Source organism: Hoplias malabaricus, chromosome 1 (assembly GCF_029633855.1).
Source record: "Hoplias malabaricus isolate fHopMal1 chromosome 1, fHopMal1.hap1, whole genome shotgun sequence".
NCBI lineage: Eukaryota > Metazoa > Chordata > Actinopteri > Characiformes > Erythrinidae > Hoplias > Hoplias malabaricus.
In genome coordinates this window covers 55,880,236-55,903,227 of record NC_089800.1, presented here as the reverse complement: position 1 = coordinate 55,903,227, position 22,992 = coordinate 55,880,236, and the positions used below count along the sequence as shown (strand labels likewise).

At 39.2% G+C, this 22,992-nt stretch overlaps 1 protein-coding gene across 1 annotated transcript in view; it reads left to right on the top strand.

Moving 5' to 3' along the window:
• The window catches only part of LOC136693823 (latent-transforming growth factor beta-binding protein 2-like), a 117,982-nt gene that overhangs the window by 54,605 nt on the left and 40,385 nt on the right, over positions 1-22,992 (top strand). The window contains exons 7-12 of the mRNA XM_066667011.1: positions 3,105-3,379; positions 4,449-4,551; positions 13,752-13,826; positions 19,714-19,836; positions 21,102-21,266; positions 22,468-22,782. Coding sequence (XP_066523108.1) covers positions 3,105-3,379; positions 4,449-4,551; positions 13,752-13,826; positions 19,714-19,836; positions 21,102-21,266; positions 22,468-22,782 — 1,056 coding nt within the window. The remainder of the gene's footprint in view (positions 1-3,104; positions 3,380-4,448; positions 4,552-13,751; positions 13,827-19,713; positions 19,837-21,101; positions 21,267-22,467; positions 22,783-22,992) is intronic.

Below are 22,992 nucleotides of genomic sequence, written 5' to 3'. Positions count from 1 at the left end.
GGATGACACACAGAAGCATGTACTTATGAGGAGAGTTGCCTCCCAAAAGGACTAACTACAAACACAGCACTCACATAGCCTTGTTGTCTCATGAGCTCGGGAAACTTGGCCTCACAAATGTGTGGCCTATAGCAGTGATGACACTGAGGCTAACAAAGGAGTATGTACTCAACCAATCTGTGAAAATGGCTGCACACAGTTATAGTGACAACTGCAACAGTAAATCTCCTCCAATGACTGCTCCACTATTTGAAGAGGAGTCCATAACCATCCTTAACTACAAACTTTAAATACCTGTTACTCAAGATAACAACATCAGGTTAAATGTGTTCTTAGAAAAGACAGGACTAGGAAAGAAGTTGGCCCTGATGGTGTTTTGCCTGCAGCTGAACAGCTATCACTCATCTTTGCAGATTTTTTTAATCAGTCCCTGGCACTGTGCGTTATACCTGTTCCAAGCCCTTTGTTATTACAAGGGACCAGTTGTCCTAATCTCTGTAGTCATTGAATGCTTCAGGACATACAGGCCTACACATATGCCACATACTTCAGTGCCTCAAAACTATCACTGATGCAATTCAGGACCCTCTGCAGTTTACATAATCTGGCTCTGCACAGCATTCCTCTTCTTGTCTTCTGCTAGATCCAATGTCCTGCCTCTCTGCCTCATATTGCGGAACACCACCCTGGTCAGCTTCATCTCAAACAAAGATCAGCGCCAGTATTTGTTGGAACCACTTATGAATTTTGGGTTGTCTCAGGCACTACTGGTCCAGTACTGCTTCATCATAATGGATTCCATCATCACATCCTCCAGCTCTGTTAAGCATAAACAGCAGTGTGTTGTGCAACATACAAACAAAATCATCTCTGCTGACTAGAAGACCTGTACGATTCTAAGATGAAGAGGAGGTGGGGGACATAGCTGACATCTCACACACTGGTCAGCCTCTCTTTCAGTACTTTCCTCCTCAGCAGAGGCCAAGAGCAGGAGCCTTAAAGACTCAGACCAACCCACATCTCTGCAAGACTATACTTCTTAAATAAAGACCTTTATTTCACTCCAGTCTTTATATGTCTATGTAGCATAACTTTTTTTCTATTTATTTTGATTTGAAATGTTTCATCTGCACTAAGAGTGAATGTTTGCATAAATGGTACTTAATCAATTCAAACATTTTATAAAATGAAATTAAATAATTATGCCATGTGCCTATTCCAAATTTTCCCCAGTAGATTAACTGTAATATAAGTAGGTAATCCATTTCAAAGCAGTGTAATTGCATTAACATTTGATTATCATGCTGTACTGACAGATTCATGTCTTTTTTAAGTTTATCCATTTGTTCTAATCTCAAACAGTTTTAAAAATCATAATAGGTTTTCTTCACTTCCTTCTCCAATCCCATCTTACAAACTCAAAATGTTGTCTTGACTGAAAATTGTAGTAAATCTGCATTTTTTTGTAAAATTAACTTAATTTCTGATAACTGTAAATGAAAAAAAAAACGTGTAAATGGAAAAATGTTAATGTTATAGTGGATTCATGTAATCACATTTTCTGGCCCCTTTCATTCTGTTAAAAGTGTGCTCCTGTTTTCAACAATCTCATCATGAATATGAAAGCCAGAATATGTTACACTATCGCCAAAAACCATAACGAAGAACAAATGTTTATATATATATATATATAAATCTTCATATTTCTTCCAGTTCCTTCCATTGTTAATATTAAATATTCCCTGTCTCTTGGCTTTTCCTACATTCTTTCATTTGTTCTCTCTTTGCAACATTAAGTAAAAGCAGAAGCTCTCTGCGATGTTCTGCGATCCTCATTCTGTTCTGTTCTTGTATGTAGCGTGACCCGTGTGCTGAGTTCTAATGAGACTAATTCAGTGGCAGGGATCACATCTGGCAATTGTTACATCATTGTAAAAGCATCCTAGTCTCTGTGTGGCAAGTGATGGCTCCTCACTGATGACACAGAACCAGGAAAGACATTTTCTGTGTTCTGTCAGACACACTTTCCAAGGCCTTTGATTTATGGAAGTCTTTATGAAAGCAATATTTTCTATGAAATTTTATTTGGCACTTTCTGTGATGTACTTGCTTTAGTGTCAAATGGTCAAACAAGACCATTTTTTTCCAACTATTCATTAGTAGAAACACTTACTTTTGCGCTGTTCTGATTTGTCATCATGAAAGATTTGATTATTCTGTGTTTTGATGTAGTAACTGTTTTTGGACTTAGGGTCTTTTTAAAAGAGGACAGAATCTGTGAAACAGTGTTTTAGTGATAGATCTTTGGATGTAGGACAGCTGTGTTATTTTCCTGTCCTCTACCAAACAGTCTCTACTAGATTTATAAATATTAAGCACACATTTTTGTCATGTTACAGGTTTATCAGACGGCTAGCCACAACTGATACCGTGTGATTGTTAAGGATTAGCCATTCAACAAGCTTAGGCTAAAACATGACTTTATTTGTTTAGGCTCATAGAACTGGCTAATTAGGGTCAATCCCCTAAAGAATTCTGAGGGAAACACCAAGCTCACCTCCTGCAGCATTCCTGGTTCACTGGGTTCTTCTGGCATGTGTTTTGTCTGCACTGTGTCAGCTTTGTTTTATTAGGAGCATCACTGTTTCTGACCCCATGTCAAAGACTTCAGATATCTTGCTGAGTCCAGGTCAGGGTTTTGTTTGGTGTGATGGAAAAGGTAATGACTGGTATGCAGCAAGCATGCACATAGAACTGGGTATGATCCAGAATCATGCTTTTGATGCTTCCAGGCATACAGCAGTTCCAAAAGGTGGTAGTTTAGCATTTACAGATGCTAGTGTACAGTCTTTCTACTAGTTTGCACTCATCAGAACAGAGAGAACAGAGAATATGATACACTTCCTGTTTGTTTGAATAGAATCGACAATGAACAAGTGCACTCTGGACTTGGACTCTGAAACTCTTCCACAGCAGAGTTTTAGTGAAAAACATCTGACTTAGCATTTGAGCAAAAGCTGCACTAAATTGATTTTACCATTAAAAAGTCATTCTCTCTCATTAATACTATAAAAATGTTTTGGGTTTTCTGTGTTTTTCTCCAGCCTCCATGCACCCTGCACTGGTTACTGTTCATGTCCAGCACCCACCAGAAGCTGAGGTTCAAATCCATCAAGTAGCACGAGTCAAACCTGGCCAAACAGCCGACGGAGTGCACTCAGTCCAGCAGCGCTCTCAGCCTGGAAACAGCCACACAGTTTCCACTGGGAACAGCAATGGGCAGTACACAGTGCACAGCAGTGAACACAGCCACCAAAAGCCTCATCACAGGCTGAATGGATATGTGGGAAGGTGTTTCCAGGAAACCGTTGATGGACAGGTATATAAACATAAACAGGTCTTACTGAAATGAAACAGAATGCAAATTGACAATTATATTGTGTAAAAGTGGCAGCTATTATTATATTATTATTATATAAAAGATGTTTATAAATAGATTTTGGAAGATATTTTGGAGACGTACGGTTGATCAATTGATCCAAAAAAAAACATATCAGCACAATATTAAGAGAAGCTTACATAGTTGATTCCGAAAAAAAAAAAATTAAATCTAAGATATAAGTTTTTGGTCCGTTAGCAGAAACAACGTTATTAGAACAAGAGTAGTTGAAGTCTGTCTTAATATGGTACTTTACGATATGGTAAAGTTTGTCATTATTGGTCTCTTATTTTAAAAGAGATTGCTGGATATGTCTTTTCTTTCATTTTTTAGATTTGACAAGAAAATCCAGAACACATTAAGCATTAAGCAGTGATTAAGCGTTGTTTCCATTTAAGTGTACCTGCTTGTATAATTCCAACGTTGGCCAGTGTATGGAGAACAGAGAGTTGTACCAGTGCCTTAGTAAGGTATTTGACACAGTGCTGGCTCGGCTGTCCCATAATTCACGATTTACCAGGAATTCAGCAGGGGCTGATCCTAATCTGCCCTCACAATTAGCTTGGAGCCCTGAGCGGCGTGTCAGGGGAGGAGAGAGTGGAATAGGAGTGTGTTTTTGTCCTCTCTAACCAGACTCAGCTGCTCTTCAACTAAGGCAGCACTTTCTCAATATGAGAAGGCACGCTCTGTCTGTAAGTCCTTTCAAACACAGCACGCCTTCCTATTTAGATTTAGAGTGAATAGAATACCTCTGAATCAGAGAGAGCAATGTGGGACACTCCAGAAGAGGAGATAACCCCTGTGATTATTCTGGCTGCCTGTGTTTCACGCGAGTCCTCTGAGGCTGGAATAGGCCTGGGTTTCATAATCTACCTCCGATGTCAGTTCCAAAAGCCTTTTGTAACATTTAGGCCCTCAAAAAAAAGGCCCTTGTGTTTGTGCAGCTCTGTAACAGGAGTCGATGGAATTCTGTGTTGTTCTATTATGTGTTTGTGTGCTTGTGTTGCAGTGTGGGAAGCCTCTACCAGGTCTTACCAAGCAGGAGGATTGCTGCGGCAGTGTGGGGGCTTCTTGGGGTCTGAACAAATGCACAGAGTGTCCAAGCAAGCCAGGTAAGACTCTCTCTCACACACAAACACACACACACACAGACACAGCTAAAATGTTTCTGTACAGAAACTTTTTTATCTTCCATGGTACAAAGGCACATAATGGAACTTAACTGGCAGACCCACCATTTTTAATAATAATTCATTTAGGGTTGGACTATAAGGCCTAAATTAATATTACAATATAATCCTTTGGCTGATATATAATTCCGATATCGATATGAACAGTATAAAATCCATTGAAAAACATCCCAGAACAAACAAGATACACGACATCACCATCAAACATAAGTCCTTTGACTTTGTCAATAGTAATACTTCATACTAAATTTTAAACTGACCACAATGCCCTGTAATGGACATCAGTCAGTGACAGATGCTGTAAATAATGTATATTGAAAAATTGAAAAGTGTTTAAAAATCATATCATTGTCATTGAAACATTTTATATTGTGATACATATTGATACTGAACTATTGTCCAGCACTAGATTCATTCATATGAAATGGTTTATTATGTAAAACTCTTGACTCCAATTTCTGTAAAATGGCAGGGATAGGAACCAAATATAAATATATTTACAAATTAATGTACTTTATTACCATTACTCTCCAAAACTATGAGTGAAAATATGTCGAATGTGAGATTTACTTTTAATATTAATTAATTTTCATTAATAAATTTTCATTCATTCATTCATTTTCTGCAATCGCATATCCAGTTCAGGGTTGTGGTGGGTCTGGAGCCTACCTGGAATTACTGGGCGCAAGGCGGGAACACACCCTGGAGGGGGCGCCAGGCCTTCACAGGGCGACACATGCTCACACCTATGGACACTATTGAGTTGCCACTCCACCTACCAACGTCTGTTTTTGGACATGGGGAGAACACACTAATTTTTCCATTTAATGTCACAGACAGTCACCCGGAGCGGGATTCGAAAACTCCAATCCTGTATCCCTGGAGCTGTGTGACAGTGACACTACCTGTTGCGCCACCATGCCGCTCTAAATATGAACAAAAATAATTTGAATGCTAATTTGAATTAAAAATAAATGTGTCCAATTTGTGTCGTAAAATAATTTCCCAAATTATCAGGCAAGGTGCTACAGCAAGTGAGTTAGCTCCAACAGTACTGTGAACAATTATGACTCTATTTGCATCTTGTATATGGAATCAGTGCAAAAACATTCTGTTCTGTAACTGAAGAGTCATTGTCACTGAAAAGCTATGGACCCTCAAATATACTACTGTATAAGCAGTGCATTCACTCCCTTTTAAAGAGGTCTAAGATTTGTAGAAGAGTGGGGCAAGTTGGCAGAAGTGGAATGCTACTCACTTTGAGAAATATTTCTCTTGTGCCCAACCTTTGTGGGAAACACATGCAAACCCCTCCTCTTCCCCCCAATTTGTGGTTCTTTTGAAAAGCCACAGTTTAACCTCCGTGTGGTTTTGTTTGTGTTTATGGAATGAAAGTTGACTGTTGTCTGTGTTGGCAGGCCTTCATACTATGTGGGTAAGTGTCGTTACATTGTGGTCAAACAATGTGATCTGAATGATCTTTTTATCTGCAAGTTTGTGGCATCATGTAATTGTCCACTGCTCAGATCCCACTATTGTTTTCTATATCAGAAAAGAATGTACACTTGTCTTTATACTGTACGTACCAGTTGGCAAACAAGAAGGGTTGTCACACTCACTTCCCTATAAAGCATCTACAGTCGCCTCTAATCTGACGCAGACATCGGCTTACTTGCGGCTATTCTGTAGATCATTCACCACCAACGATACTTTTTTCTGCCTGCCAGGAGTTCCAGTACCAAGATCAGTTAGCATGCCAGATGTGTCTCTGCTCCCTGCCCTTGAAGCTTGGATTAATAGAAATTTCCATCCATTCTCTCATTTTCAGTTTGTTTGGGAGCAGTTGTGAGAGCGACAACCCTGGGAGCTTTGGGAGTAAGTGCGCAGGCTGTGATGTTGTTAAATGCATGCAACAGCAAATATGTGAACAATAAAAATTTCACCCAGTCCATTTCCTCAGTCTCACTCCAAGCATCATTTACTTGATCAAAAACAGAATTCGGAACAAGAGATGAAGACATCTTTTGAATTAGATTGTGGGGGCTCTGGGATATACAAGTGCATTTTTCCAGTTAACACGGAGCAATACAGCAGAATTAAAATTAGGGTGGAGGATATGGCACTGGTTTTAAGAAGCAGGGGACCATTGAAGCAAAACAGAGTGCCTCCGCTCCACTATTCGCAAACTGAATAGAATAGGTAAGCAGCCATAACAGGAATATCTCCACCCATTCTAGCAGTCCCTCAAATTCATATTTATGAGTCTCCTGAAATTAAAGTGCAAATATTAAAAGTAAATTCTGACACTAGTTAAATTATAAATATAATAATAAGAGTTTCCCTTTTAAATGTCCAATTTGCTTCTGCAACTTTGCTAAAGAAGTAATGAAACCTCAATTTTGATTTCTGCAAACAGTGTTAAAAAATTTAACAAAAATATTGACTTTCCTGATGTGAAATTATAATATTAGGATGGTTGCTTCTATTGTTTTGTCATGTGAATTATTTTTGGTAATTTTTGTAGATAATAGTATGTAGTGCAGTATCAAAAACCCCATAAGCAGGCCTATTTGTTCTAAGTGTTAAAGCAAATATGTAATGACTTGCAGGCAAGTTGTGCAGTATTAACAAGTGGTATTTAAGTTTCTATTAGTATTAGTATAAGCATTCTATTCTTGCTAAACAATAGTAGCTTTGCTACTTCACTGCAGATTTAAGACTTTTTTTGAATGAATAGTGTACATTGTACTTATTACAAAACTGTGGTGTAATGCCTGCATGAGCCTCCTAAAGCGCTATATATAAACCATTAAAAATTCTTTGCTCAGGTTCTGAGGATGAAACAGAATGAACAACTAAACTCGTTTGCTCCTGAACGTCACTGTCCTGCTCAGTTTGGTTTCAGCAGATGCTCAACATCAGTTATTTTGACAGTTTTTTTACTTTTTTTAACTGATATAAGACTTTTTTTTACAGTACAGAGGGAGTACAGGAGGTAGACAGTAAATGAGAGCGAGAGAGAGAGAGAGAGAGAGAGATAAGGAAACAGTTAGGGATTATATCCATGTTTTGGGTTATTGTGTTACACGGGCCATGGGAACTGAAGCTTTCCATAGATCTACTGTGATCCCAACAGGTTTCATTGAGCTATTGAGTGGCCAGGGAGAGATGCCAGAGTGTCTTAGGTCAAAGCTAATTGATTAGCCTTACTGTTGTCTGTGTGTAAGTCCTGTGTGCAATATCTTAGCCAACATGTTGCAGTGTTATAATCCAGAGTGCTGCAGATGGGCTGGATTGTAGCTGCTGGGTCTGCATGTCCAGAAACAGGTGTCTGGACAATGGCTTGAGTTTCTCCATGGATCAACAAGATTAGCTGACACATAGACACAGAAAGAAGCACACAAGGACAGTGAAAGTAGACTCAGACTTACAGGATGAGAGAAAGGACATGCTTGTATAGAGTACAACTTGTAATGTTGAGAAGAGCCAAAAGAGTATTGGCCAGTCTAAAACCACATCAATGAGTCAACACATGTCACAGCTTCTAATACGTTCCAAAGCCAATTGAGCTTGCCAAAATGGACAGACAAAACAGTGAGAAACAGACTTCCTGACTTACATATGAGGTATGAGCAAATCTCGTCACTCGTCTTTTTTTTTTTATAAATATTTATGTATAATATGTTTCTAAAGACAACTGGGTTAGATTTAGTGACCCTGTTATTCCCTTTTTCTTTGATCATTGTTGAATGTGAAATGACAAAGCTCTGTCAGAATTGTATTACTTGATGAGACTGAGGCTGAGCACATACTCATTTATTCATTATCTGTAACCGCTTATCCAATTCAGTGTCACGGTGTCAAGAGCCTACCTGGAATCATTGGGCACATACACCCTAGAGGGGGGGCAGTCCTTCACAGGGCAACACACACACACACACACATGGACACTTCTGAGTCGTCAATCCACCTACCAACATGTGTTTTTGGATTGCGGGAGGAAACCGGAGCACCCAGAGGAAACCCACGCAGACACAGGGAGAACACACCACACTCCTCACAGACAGTCACCTGGAGGAAACCCACGCAGACACAGGGAGAACACACCACACTTCTCACAGAAAGTCACCTGGAGGAAACCCACGCAGACACAGGGAGAACACACCACACTCCTCACAGACAGTCACCTGGAGGAAACCCACGCAGACACAGGGAGAACACACCACACTCCTCACAGACAGTCACCTGGAGGAAACCCACGCAGACACAGGGAAAACACACCCCACTCCTCACACACAGTCACCTGGAGGAAACCCACGCAGACACAGAGAGAACACACCACACTCCTCACAGACAGTCACCCAGAGGAAACCCACACAGACACAGAGAGAACACACCACACTCTTCACAGACAGTCGCCCGGAGTAGGAATCGAGCCCACAACCTCCAGGTCCCTGGAGCTGTGTGACTGCGACACCTATCTGCTGCATCACCGCGCTGCACGTGGAGATACACGTTTTTCTGTACAAAGACTTGTGTCTTCACTACAAATGTCAGGAAACACCTGTAAATGCTGTGAAAGTATGCTGTAGACTTTACAGGAACACAAGAAAATAACAAAGACCACATTGATCCTGCATTTCACATGCCTTGTGCTTCTATATAGTGCAGGGCCGCCCTGTTTACAGTGATTCTCTGTGAGTCAGTGATGGCTGGGACATTTCCCATAGAGCTATTTTCACACTTGCAAGTGACCAAATAACTCATGCCTCCTACAGGAGCACTGACCGATGTGCTCTTTCTTTCCTGTGGCTGGCAAAATCACAGTGATCACAGTTGCCCCTATGAAACCCCTCAGATCTTCCCCATCTGGGCCCTCTCCCCTGCCGGGGGGACAACTCTGTCTTGGAGATCTTTTTCACGTGTATGAGGATCAATAAAATGTGACAGTGTGGAGCGTCTTAGCCAAGTTTCACATCCTGCTACATGAGATCATCCTTTTCCCTTATTCCACATCACAGTGGTGTTTAATCTGCTAATAATTTGAGGACAAAGGCGCACACTTTTTACTCTTTATGGGGCATGATCAAACATTGAACACTTGTTCATGACCATCATCAAAACCAGCAGTCTCAACTTATGTGAAATAGCGGTGAAAACAAAGGGATAATTGTATGTCTGATCTGGTTCGAACCTGTTCCCACACAGTATCACTTTAATGCAGCACGTCAAGGAGCTTAAATACTCATGTAGAAAACGAACAGAGATATTTTGCTTCATGTCACTTTGGCTTAGCCCTGTCTTCAAGCTCATCATTGGGTCTAGTAAAGGGATTTCTTTGATTGTGGCTAATCATAATTAGCAGTAAGGTCTCACTGTTAAAAAATGCCTCTTTTTGAGGGGACATACCTTTCTTTTTATGCAATAAACTAAGACAGAATATTCCAGGCATAATGATTTACATGGACTGCAGCTCAGAAATGTATTTCTAATGAGGTCATAATTGATGTGCTGTGTGCCTTGCCCATGCCTCAGAAAAGAGCCTCATTTAATGTCTAGATTTATCAGAATGCTGGAATAATTTTCTCCGGCCACCTTTGAAGAGACCAAGTCCAAAACTGTCCAAGCAGAAAATTTAACAAAGCCTTGGCTTTTATGCATTATTCAAGAAGGAATCATTGACTTCACCGCTTGTTGTCATCTTTATTTTGCTGCCAACAGACACCAGATCACCAGATCAGAGCACATGAAAATGGCTTAATCAGACAAGCAGCTTGAAATGCAATTTATTTTAAAACACAGCAGACGTACTGTACTGCAGCTGTTAGTATGTGACCACATCACACAGCTTCACAACTTTGCATTAGTTGATTCTCTTTGATTAATTAGTGAACAATGTGTGATTTCTTTTAATACCACATGGCATAATCTAACATGTTTATGGGTAGTGCTTTTGAGTTTCTTTAAAAAAAAAAACAGTACTTAGAAAAACAGGGACTTTTTCTAATCACACTTTTTTGGACAAGCAGGGTGTCTGTGGAGCCTTTGAGATTAAATGGTGATAGCGTTGCCATTTGAATGGTCAGGAAATGAAAATCAGTGATTAAAGAGCTTAGGTTTTCTCTTAGTTTTGGCAGTTAGCCTTAGCTTATACCAGATATGGGGGTGGGGGTGGTCTTACTGATCCAGGGCTGTCAGTTCAGCATGCTTGATTTCAACACTCAGTGGCATCCACTGAGCAGGGAACTCGAGGAACATTGTTTTCTGTCCCTCTGCTCACACTAGTCCTTTCCAGTAATCTTTGTCTGGTTTTCTCTATCCAGCTCACGCAGCGAAGCTCGCATTGCACCCCAGATTTTATTGGTGCTGCAGTTAAGACTCCACAGATCTCTCTCAAACAGGGTGGTCTTTGCCTGGGGAGGGTACTAAATTATCAATAAGACATTTCGTTCAATGAACAATAATGCTTCTGAGCCAACACAACTCCTTTTCTTAGCCTTTCTTTCTACAGCAGTGGCCCACACATCTTCTTTCCTAGGACAGCCCACTGTTTGGCATTTAAACAGAATGAAACATGGACGCACTGGCTTATATGTACAAACTATTATGGAAATTGGGAAGGTGAATAAAAAGGAATAAGAAAAGGTTTTACAGAGATGGCAATAATGCATTACTAACGTGTGGTGTTTCTAACAGCTTTGACAAGGAAGATAAACATAAGAAGGAATTTTAAGTTTGTTTCTCTGTGGTTCCACCTTTTCAGACCACACTGAGTCTGCCACAGTGCTAGTGCCAGAGTGCATTAACTTTCTAATTTTGTTTTAAGTAACTAATGTTCCATTCATTTCACTTTGGCATAATAAATAACTCAAGTTCTATGTAAAGATAAGTGTGATGTAAAAATGTTGACCCTGTTTATTGTAGAATAATAAAAGGACCTTGCAAGGACTCCATGCAGTATAATCGATTCACTTTAATTCAATCAAGTTCAATTTGGTTAATTCAATTCAGTGCAATCCAATTCGTAATCACTTCAGTTAATTTAAACTAAAGTTAAATTCAATTAAATTCAACTCCGTTTGAGGAGAGTTGAAAGTGAAATTATATATAGCAGCTTTTGTTTTGGATAACTGACAAGTTTTGGTTAATGGTTTATGCAGTTTCTTGCTAATTGTCATGAAAGGCTTATCCATAGGTTGTCTGAGCTTGTGAACCTACTGTAAAGTGTTACACTTTAATATATGATACTGTACATATTTTATTCCAAGTACCAAGCATATTTAGTTATTGTGATATAACAGAGATGATTTGTATAATTAGAACTTCAAGTTTAGCTTATTGCTGAGCAGTGATCACTTATTTCTCAAAGAAAAGTAAATCTTAAGCAGTACAGATGCTTGCGATGATTTGTTAATTGCCTGACCCCACCTCCCTGTCCTCTGCCAAAGGTCATTCCTCCCTTTCACCAACTCTTATGACCCGCATTCATCTTCTCATCAATTTATTCCACTGTCACTGAACTGAAATCTGCTGGGAGAGAAACAGCTGACCAAGAAAACTCCCTGTTTTTAGGCAGCAGAAGGGGATCACTGCTTGAAAAACTGTATAGTGGGTCACTGTTATTCAAATAATCAGCTATGATCCTTGACCCAGGATTCTGTGTGATACACTCTGTCCCATATGTTTACCTCAGGCTCATTTCCCCAGTCCCTGATTTCTAGCAGGACTAGAATTTGAGAAACAAAATAAAGAGAACAGACCGAAGTATGTTGCAAGATTTCCCAATTCTGCCGAGACCCTCTCTAAATCTGTTCCACTGGCCGGCAAATCGACTGGACTGTCTTCTGGCTTTATGAATCAAAACATTAACCTTGCATAAATCACATTGGGTCTGAAAGCAGTTACAGTTTAATGATACAGTGCAGTAAACTCGGCACACAGCTGTGAGAAACTTTTCAAACACGCGTGGCTTGAGAGGCTTCAGTTCAGTTTAATTCATTTAAGTACAACCCAGTCTCACCCAAAGACGTTCCTGACCTTTGTCCTCAGAGATGTTGCTGTAGACTCACCTTGACAAGATCTAGTTTCCATGCAGTGACTTGCAGTTTATGAAAGGGATGTCAGTAGACTTCCAGAAGGAGAAACCATTGGCAGCTCAGCGTGACTTTATCTTCCTTTAACACTTGTCAGTTATGTGGGAGGATCTTCCTCTGACAGGCACATGACAAAAAGGGACTTCATATGACTTTCTCTTTCTTTCATATTTCTTTTTTAATATATGAAGGCTTATAGTAGTATGGTGCACATGCTTTTCTACTGAATAATTTTGTTTGTGGAGTAGCAGTACTCCAACAAGGTGCATTAAGTGTATTAACTTTAGTAATGTTATAAACTCATAATACAATAAGGATAAAAATATCCAATTAATTCTGTAGACAAAACTAGATAGAGTTTCAGGAAGCTTTATAATTTGTCACCAATGAAGTATATTTCCACCTGACAAGCAATCCTCTATTGCAAGGAAAATCTTTAGGCGAGTCTTTAAAAAAAAGTTTAAACTGTGTTTAATATGTGATTAATGTTTCAGTTCCTCTCAGCCGTTCAACTCAGGTTACGTTTACTTTCCCCTGCTGTCTGCCACTTTAATCCATATTCTCTACATGTGCTGGTCATTGGACCATCTCGTTATACTTTTTTCCCCAGGGAAGGACCTTAATGTGCTTAAACATTTTAGGAAATACAGCCTCTATTGATTTAAGTTGATTTAAACTGTGTGTTACATTTGAAGTTTTGAATTTTGATAAAGATGACTCAGATTTGACAAGAATAGGTTTTACCCTTTTGGTCTTCTCCCAAGTTACGTAGTCAATGTGATTTATGCCCTTATTTTTAGCCTTCTAAACCAGGGTTTTTTCCATATGGTATGATGTAATATGCTGTATTTTGCTTGATGGCTCTGTAAAATTCAAAATGTAATGATGGGTATCAGTTTACATTTCTCCCTGTTACATCTCATTTGGCCCACATACCTGACTCCTCATTTCCCTTTCTGCCAAGATATGCACATGTGTAATTTATAGCTTTAGGCTCTCTTTCATTCAAACATCTCACTTTTTTCACAGCTTATGCAGTGATTGCGAATGGCCAAGTGGAATGTCCTAAAGGCTATAAGAGGATGAATTCAACTCATTGTCAAGGTAAGTAACATGAGATGGCTCAGTAGCTGCTCACCTGTGCTAACTCTGACATTTGCAGGAACTTGCAGCTTTATATAAGACTAGATGGACGAGTAAGAACTTTATTGAACAGCTTGCATTTTTAAAAAGGTGAATGGAAATATGCACTGTGAGTAAAGAAACCAGTGGGAACAAAGTCAGTGGTTTAGTAGGGTTGAGCTGAGGTCAAGCACTCATCCATCTACTGCTAATGAAAATAAATGCATGACCTCCCACTAAACAACACACGTGGCCTGTTGAATCCTCACATTGTTTAAGCAGGTCATGTCCCCTTGAGGTTAGATTGAAATGAAGATTCACAAGAGATATTCACATACCTTACAGTTTGCTGTGATATTTATGATATTTCAAATGCCATATTTCTACAGCTAATCAGCAAATTCAGTTCTTTATTCTGCTTTTCAGCTTGTTCTTATGTCCTAATACACTATTCGAAAAAAGGTATAGTACAGGTACATTACTGTCATTAAAGGTACAAACAGTGTAAATGTACCTTTAAACATAACAGTGTTTTTAAGTCAAATTGTGTTCCTTAAAGGTACATTACATTCTCCAGAGGGAGAGGTGAAAATTAGTAATCTTTCATTACACAGAACAGTGTAAAATAATATAACATAATATAAGTCCTGGTGATTAAATGGGGCATTTGAAACCAACACAATTTTAAAGTCTGCAATTATAATAGAATAAGGTACAATCATGCTCCCCACCAAAGTGACAGCAAAAATGAACCAGCACAGTGACAGCTTTTCTGACAGTGTACGCAGTGTGAGATTGGATATGTTCAGGTTACATTTGATTGTAAGTGTGTTAACAGATGTAAAGAAATATATATTTATAATAATAAATAGTTTCAACGATTGTGAGAACGAGAAAACTAAAAATTTCCCCATTATAAATCAGATATTCACAGGTAAATTTAATCATGGCACATTGGAGGATGCATTATTAACTTTTACACTTTCATCAGATCACTAAAACCTTTAATTAATTTACTGAAACACAAAGTGATTAGACTAAAAATGTTTCTTGTATAAAATGCCATGGACACAGACATGTGCAATCTAAACTGCTGTCAGAAGTTGCCAGCAACTCAGTCATTTATCCTGCTTTGATTCAGTTCCCTCCCTCATGATCACTTCAAGATGTTCTCCTCCCCTCAGTCGGGCGTTTTTGGGATGCTCCAGAGCTTAACTGACAGCTATTCACAATATTTTCTGACTGGCTTCAACTGTCATTCCTCTGCTTCTTTGTATTCCAAAAATTATTTTTAATTTCTGTCTTCAGATGGTGTGCCAGGGTAGAGAGGGCTGATTTTTGTGGAATTCTGTCATTGTCAGGCTAGTGACTTAAATGCCAAACACAAAATGATCTTAAATGCCAAACACACACACACACACACACACACACACACACAAATACACATACAAACACATCATACTTTGCAGCAGAGTGCATGCAAGTGTAAATGAAAAATAAAAAAATAAATTAAAATTACAAACCCCATTTCCAGCTACATTATTCTTGGCTCCTATCTAATTTTCCTTTAGTGTGTTTAAGGGCTATTAATGAATCCATTGTTAGCGGATGCTTTCTACAAAATGCTCATTTCTTCTGATTCCTTGCGCCCCACCTGCAATAGCACCACACTTTGAGAAACGCTGTCTTATTACAATAACCATGGACTTCCCAGGATATGACATCATCTGCATGGCAGATATGTCTCTATAACTAGAAGTTACTGTGACCTAATGTATCCAAAGAGCAATAAAATATTGTCATATTACGACAGGCCCATTGCCTCGTCAATCTGAGCAAAGAGCCTTGTGTGTCACTTTTTGCAGCTCATAGCATAGACATGATTCACTGTGCTTGTTCTCCATGTTCCAGTCTAACAGGCCAGATAAGGAAAAAGGTCCAGCACCACTGACCCCTCATCACACACCCGCTCCCCAAAACAGTTCAGCAAGTCCAGGGCAGCTGGGCTTCATATCAGTTCCTCTATCTCTTTCCTGCTTCATGGAAAACAGAATGAGTCCTACATTGGCAGGCAGTTATCTCCACAGAGAAGTGCGACTAATAGCGCTGTTGAATAGTTGTTATGGTTCCAGAAGGTGACATGGCATATATGCGATTTAACACCATGCCTTTCCTAAGAGAAGAAGCCAAACATTAGCATGTTAGCCCACTGTATAGGAGTCCAGTCAGCATGGTGAATTAGTTACTCAGCCACTTCTGCTAGATCTGTTGACGTCACAAGGCTGCTGTTAATGCATTGTCGATAAGTCCACTTCAGATTAATAGCTGAATTGGCAACATCTTAAAAAGAAACATATACTCTTGCTTAATATACAAATCAGCGGGCTCTTTGTCTCAGTTTACTTAGTGACTCATATGAAACATGTTTTCTGGTAAAGGACTTTGGCATTGACTTTGTTTTTGGCTACTCCTTCAGTAGCAAACAGCTTGCAGAGCTGGAAGTTTAAATATATTGCCGCTGTCCAAACAAAAATATATATCTCCAAAATAGTAATCAATTGTTTCTCATATAGTAATGCCAGTATCATGTTTAATTCCATCCAGCCATCCATTATCTGTAACCGCTTATCCAGTTCCGGGTCACGGTGGGTCCAGGGCCTATCCGGAATCATTGGGCGCAAAGTGGGAACACACCCCGGAGGGGGGGCCAGTCCTTCACAGGGCAACACACACACTCACACATTCACTCAAACAGTCACACCTACAGACACTTCTGAGTCACCAATCCACCTACCAACGTGTGTTTTTGGATCGTGGGAGGAAACCGGAGCACCCGGAGGAAACCCACGCAGACACAGGGAGAACACATCACACTCCTCACAGACAGTCACCCGGAGGAAACCCACGCAGACACAGAGAGAACGCACCACACTCCTCACAGACAGTCACCCGGAGGAAACCCACGCAGACACAGAGAGAACACACCACACTCCTCACAGACAGTGACCCGGAGGAAACCCACGCAGACACAGGGAGAACACACCACACTTCTCACAGACAGTCACCCGGAGGAAACCCACGCAGACACAGAGAGAACACACCACACTCCTCACAGACAGTCACCCGGAGGAAACCCACGCAGACACAGGGAGAACACACCACACTCCTACCAGATAGTCACCCGGAGGAAACCCACGCAGACACAGAGAGAACACACCACACTCTCCACAGACAGTCACCCAGAGGAAACCCACGCAGACACAGGGAGAACACACCACACTCCTCACAGACAGTCACCCGGAGTGGGAATCGAACCCACAACCTCCAGGTCACTGGAGCTGTGTGACTGCGACACCTACCTGCTGCGACACCGTGTCGCCTATCATGTATAATTAGGAACAAATGTTTGCTTTCTTTGACTGCTGCTACTGTTTTTAACAATGCCTTTGTCTGACGTCCTTATCCCCTTGTGACATACAGACTTACAGTCTGCTTGCCATTCTTTTACAACTTCATGGGGTATGAGGCAAGTGAATGATATTACGTAGGAATTAATTGGTGGATTTTGAGCTTTATTTTTTGGTTGTCTTAGCTTTATTCGGCAAACTATTGACAGCAAATGTCTTGGCTGACTGACTGTATATGCTGTGAGAATATTTATGCTTCACAGAAAGAATAATTCAGTTTCTTTGAACGCTGAAGGAGGAACACCACCAAATGCTATTATGACATAGGTTTTGTATGTGGGTAAGCAGGGCAGTGTGGTGTGGCTTGGTAGTCTTTTGATGTGCTGACTCCCATGGTCACTGTGTCTCCAGTCCTGCTCTCTCAGGTCCTTCTTGCAATCAGTTTTTCCAAGCATGTACTGCCCCAGCAAAACAGATCTGGCGACATGCTGATTAATTGTTATTGGGAAAATGGAGATGGCAGCCTGACAGGCTCCACTTCATAGTGTGGAGGGAAACGGTCCATCATTGTTTTAAGAGAACAAGGAAACAAACTGTCCAAACAATGGCATAATGGTAGGATTATACCCACATCTTACACTCTAAACTCTCTTTTCAAATATTATAATATAATAAATAATTAATTTATTGACGTATCACAATATATTTTTGAGAGTTTATTCTGATTATACTGAATCTATGAATATATTAATGAAATGTATACATTACATCGTATACAATTTGAATCAAATTATCATAGTGTGATGTGTCTATAGTCTACTCTTTTTTTTTATAAAATTTCAGAATGTTTTCTGGCTAATGGAGAGTTTAGGAATCTAGACTTTGAATACCCAATCTTTACATTATGCACAGGTTCTATAAACGTCTCTGTCCTCTTTCCAAATGGTTTTTGAGACTTAATTGCTAACTAAATGCTGTGTGGTATTTCAAAGGTGCATCAAAATCTGACCTGATGTGGACAGCTGGTCCTTCAGACACATCTTTATACTGCTTGTCATTTATTATTTTTTACTTTTTAATCATATATACCTCATTTATTCATATTCTTGTTTCCACTTTCTTTTTCTGTTCTCATGTTATCACACTAAATCAAATATATCCAGTTATCATTCATTTTTATTTTATGCATTTTTAAGTGCAACTTAGAAGGCAAGTGCCTTTTCAGTTCTTTAGAACACAGGTTCCTTAGGATCAGCCCAGAATGTTTAGTACCATAGTTTAATTGTATGTAATTTATTATTTACATAATTGTATGTCATTAATTTATTATTTAGTATTATATATTTCTTAGACATTGACAATAATTACGAGACAAGGTGGTTAATTTTAGCTTATTCTGTCCTGTTTCTCTGGATTAACCCTGAGTAGTGAGCAGGTTTAACACTGATATATATGTAGTTTATAAAATGTTTTTTAAAGGAACTATTCATGAAAACACCATATTGGGGTTCTTCTGTGTTTTGTGGTGTATATTGTTTTTTTGTTATATTTTTTTTGTATATTGTTATATTGTATTTGTTAAAGGTTAGTATAATGTTCATTTGTTGCTAGCTTGTGAAGATAAAATATTGAAAGATACAGTATTAAATAGTTGCTGTAGTGAACTTTCAGTATACCAATTATATAAAATAGTTACATTTTTCTTTTCTTGCGTTTGTTTCTTATGGTCATAAAAATCAAGATGCCATTCAGCATTGCAAAAATATTTTTTTTCCTATTATATAGAGCCCTTTATTTTTGTGAGAGATTTGCAAGTATCACAGAACCTATTGAAAGACAAAAACTCTCCATATTGTGAAGGCAGATAAAGGTATTTCCTGGGACCGTAGCCAAGATCTGTTTATATTTAAGAGTGTAAAGCCATGTGTGTTTGTGTTGGAGCCAGATTAGCTTAGAATGTAAGGGAAAATAACTTGTTTATATATGAATGCCAATATAGATGTCACTCTTTGTTAGTTTTTGTTCACACTTTAAAATGTATTCCCCCTGAATTCGTGCCTGTGTGTGTGTAAGAGAGAGAGAGACTTCATAGCGTCTCCTCTGCTGTATCATATTGCCTACAGTACTCCACCACTCTCTCATGTCTTTGCCAGTTACTCATATCTGTGATCAAACTGTCTTGCCAGTGTGGAGCTTGGACACCTATCAAGGCATAAATGATAACAAAGGAATCATGTTAAATAACCCTTCTCAAATATCGCTCATAATTTTGATTTCCACACATCAGCCTAACTCATATGGTCAACATCATAAAAGAGAATGGGGGAAATGAATGCATTGATAGATGTGTTTGCTTTAAATCACTCAGTTAATATAAGATCAGATATTGCATTATTGGATCATTTTAATAGAGTCAAATATAGTGCTGTAGTGGGTTGATGTTTTCTCTTTTGGTCTCACAGATATCAATGAGTGTCGGATACCTGGCATCTGTAAGCATGCAGAGTGTCTGAACACTAAAGGCAGCTACAGGTGCACATGTAAACCTGGATACATGCTGGACCCTGCCCGCAGCCACTGCGTCTGTGAGTGACCATCACACACACACACACACCACCACAGAAATACAATATCAATATTCCACAAACTAAATAACACTTTAAATATTTCATGTGGTTATGTTATGTTTACAGCAGTAATTTTGAGTCTTTTTCCTGGGCTTACCTTTGTTTGTGTGCAAAATCATTACTCAAAATGGTTCTGGAGGCAGCACTGCCTTTGAACCCATTTTAAGAACATATGCTGGTGCAGTGGGCCCTGGGTTCCTTCTGATGCATGACAATGCTAGGCCTCATGTGGCTGAAGTGTGTCAGCAGTTCCTGCATGATGAAGGTATTGATGCCTTGGACTGGCCTGTCCATCCCCCAGACCTGAATCCAGTCGAGCACATCTGGGACACCATGTCTCGTTCCATCCAACGCTATGTTGCACCACTGACTGTCAAGGAGTAGACTGAAGCTTTAATCAAGGTCTGGGAGGAGATCCCTCAGGAGAATATCCGCCGCCTCATCAGGAGCATGCCCAGGCATTGTAGGGAGGTCATACAGGCACGTGGAGGCCACACACACTACTGAGCCTCATTTTAACTTGAGGAATTTCCACTGAAGTTGGATCAGCCTGTAATTTGGTTTTCCACTTTTATTTTGAGTATGATTCCAAATCCAGACCTCCATGGGATAATAATTTTGATTTACATTGATCATGTTTATGTTATTTTCTTCTCAACACATTCCACTAAGATTTTCAGCTGGAATATTTAATTCATTGAGATCTAGGATGTGTTATTATAGTGTTCCCTTTATTTATTTATTGAGCAGTGTATATAGAAATATTGAAAAAGTGTTTAAAAATCATATTGTTATTGAAACATTTTATATCATGATATATATATATATATGTATATTGATATTTAATTATTGTCCAGCCCTAATTTTACAGTTGTGGCAAATAGATTATAGTAACAACCCTGATGTGGTCCATTAGTTGCTTGCTTCAAGTGAATTTTGGGACAGAAGGAAAATTGGGATCTTCTGGTGGTCAATGGGGATTGATCTGAGAAACAATGCACAAAATTAAGCAGGACAATGGTGGACCAGGACCAGGATTGTGAACCACTGATTTATAGAGCGAGAATGCTTGCTATGTTCAGTTTAGTACTATACGTGTATTGTGTATTATCTTTGTATTGTGTCTTTATCTGTTGTGTATATTATTAACTTGCATTAATAGCTTGTTATGTCTTTGTTTGACAGAGCTTGTTTGGTTGTTAATGTTTTTGCAATGTTTACAGCGGATAAAGCAGTGTCAATGGAAAAGTCCTCATGCTACCGGTCTCTTTCGGCGGATTCATGTAGCCTTCCCCTCACCCTGAAAATCACTAAACAGATTTGCTGCTGCAGTCGGGTAGGCAAGGCCTGGGGCTCCAACTGTGAGAGATGCCCATTACCCAATACAGGTTCTTCATTTTATATACTATTATATTATTAAATCAGAACACACATTTCTGTACTGTTTGTGACATGCTGTAGCCATACTATAGCATCACTATTAGCATGCATCCAGGTCTGGTGCCTTTAAGACAGACAGTTCTTAATCAGGAGTTCACTAGAAGATAAACAATGTTTATTTACTGCTAAAATACTAGAGAGGAAATAACAAAATGCTTTATAATTACAACCTAAGGAAAGCAAACATGTGAATTCAGGAAACTTACAAAGGTTTATTTTCAGTAATACTCCAGTAAAACTCATTGGGAATCAAAGGATGGAGAGAACCACTTCTGTATTATCATCACAGTGCTGAAATTATTATTAATGTAGATTACTTTAAAAAAAATGTGGAAAAACCTCAATGTCAGGACAAAGAAAAGACTTTGCAAAAGCTACTGAATGAAGCATGGTCAGTGCAACTGTAGAAGAAACAGATAACGTGACATCAAATGTTCTGAGACCTTTGCTCCTCACCTTCCATCTGTTCTCAAGAGACCGTGTAGATCAGAACAGTATGCTGGAACATTCAACATATTTTCAGTTAGTCATGCTTTCTGTAGTGTAAATGCATTAGTGGAAAGGAAGTAGGGATTTGACTTCAAACACTTTGATGAATAGGTTTTCCTTGAGGTATAGTCAAAGGAGAAGAATTGCCTGAAATCCTATAAGTGTATGGAACATATGCACTGACATGCTCCTTTATTATTCTTTTTGTGTGTCTGGTAGAAAGTCTGAAATCTGGTCTCTCACTTCATGTAACTCATGTAACATGTATGTCACGGGACATCACAGCATTAAGCTTGCCTTAGCATGCAGTCACCATATATCATTTTTCTTCTTTTGGTATAGTACATTAGTCCTTCAGTTGAATTCAGCAGCATGAACGTCGTTAGAACAAAATGAAGATCCTCATCAAATAGAAAATCCTGCCTTTTTAAACAAATGGCAAACATCACAATCAAATCAAAATAATCAGAATCTAAGACCAAATTATCTTGGATTTTTAAACTGGAGGAAGACTCAGAAATGAACCAATCGTACTGAAGGATAGTTGTTTTGATATTTCAAGCCATTTGTTTACACATGGTTGCTCTGTTCTTGTTATAGCTATGTGCTGGGATTGTATTTGATTCCGTTGTAAGTTGTTTTTTATTGCTCCCTTCACAGACCATTTTAAGGAGATCTGCCCAGCAGGCCATGGATACACTTACTCTCGCTCAGACATCCAGATTACCCTGCGAGAGCTGGAGGATGACGAGATTAGTAGCATTGAGACTTACCTTTCTCAGATCCCCACATATCCTCAGCCAGACCAGACCCCTCCAGAGTTCTCCGTTCATCAGCCACATATACCATTCTCCACTCCGCCTCCCTACTACCACCCTCAGGCTCCTGCACAACCACCCAGAACCCCACAGATCCCTCATCATCCTCATACAGATGGCCAGTACCCTGAACATGTGTCTCCATCATTACCTGACCGTGAGCATAAAGAACATACTAAACATAATTTACAAATAATGATTGCCAGTAATTATGAGCACAGATTTTCTGTAAGCATAGGTATGTCACAAAACTATTAAAAAATACTGCCGCACTTCTTTAAAGACCCACTGAAATGTGTTTTCACAGTTCACAGTAATCAGAAGTTCTTCTAATGCATCACCTTTGTGGAGCCTTTATGCTTAGGAG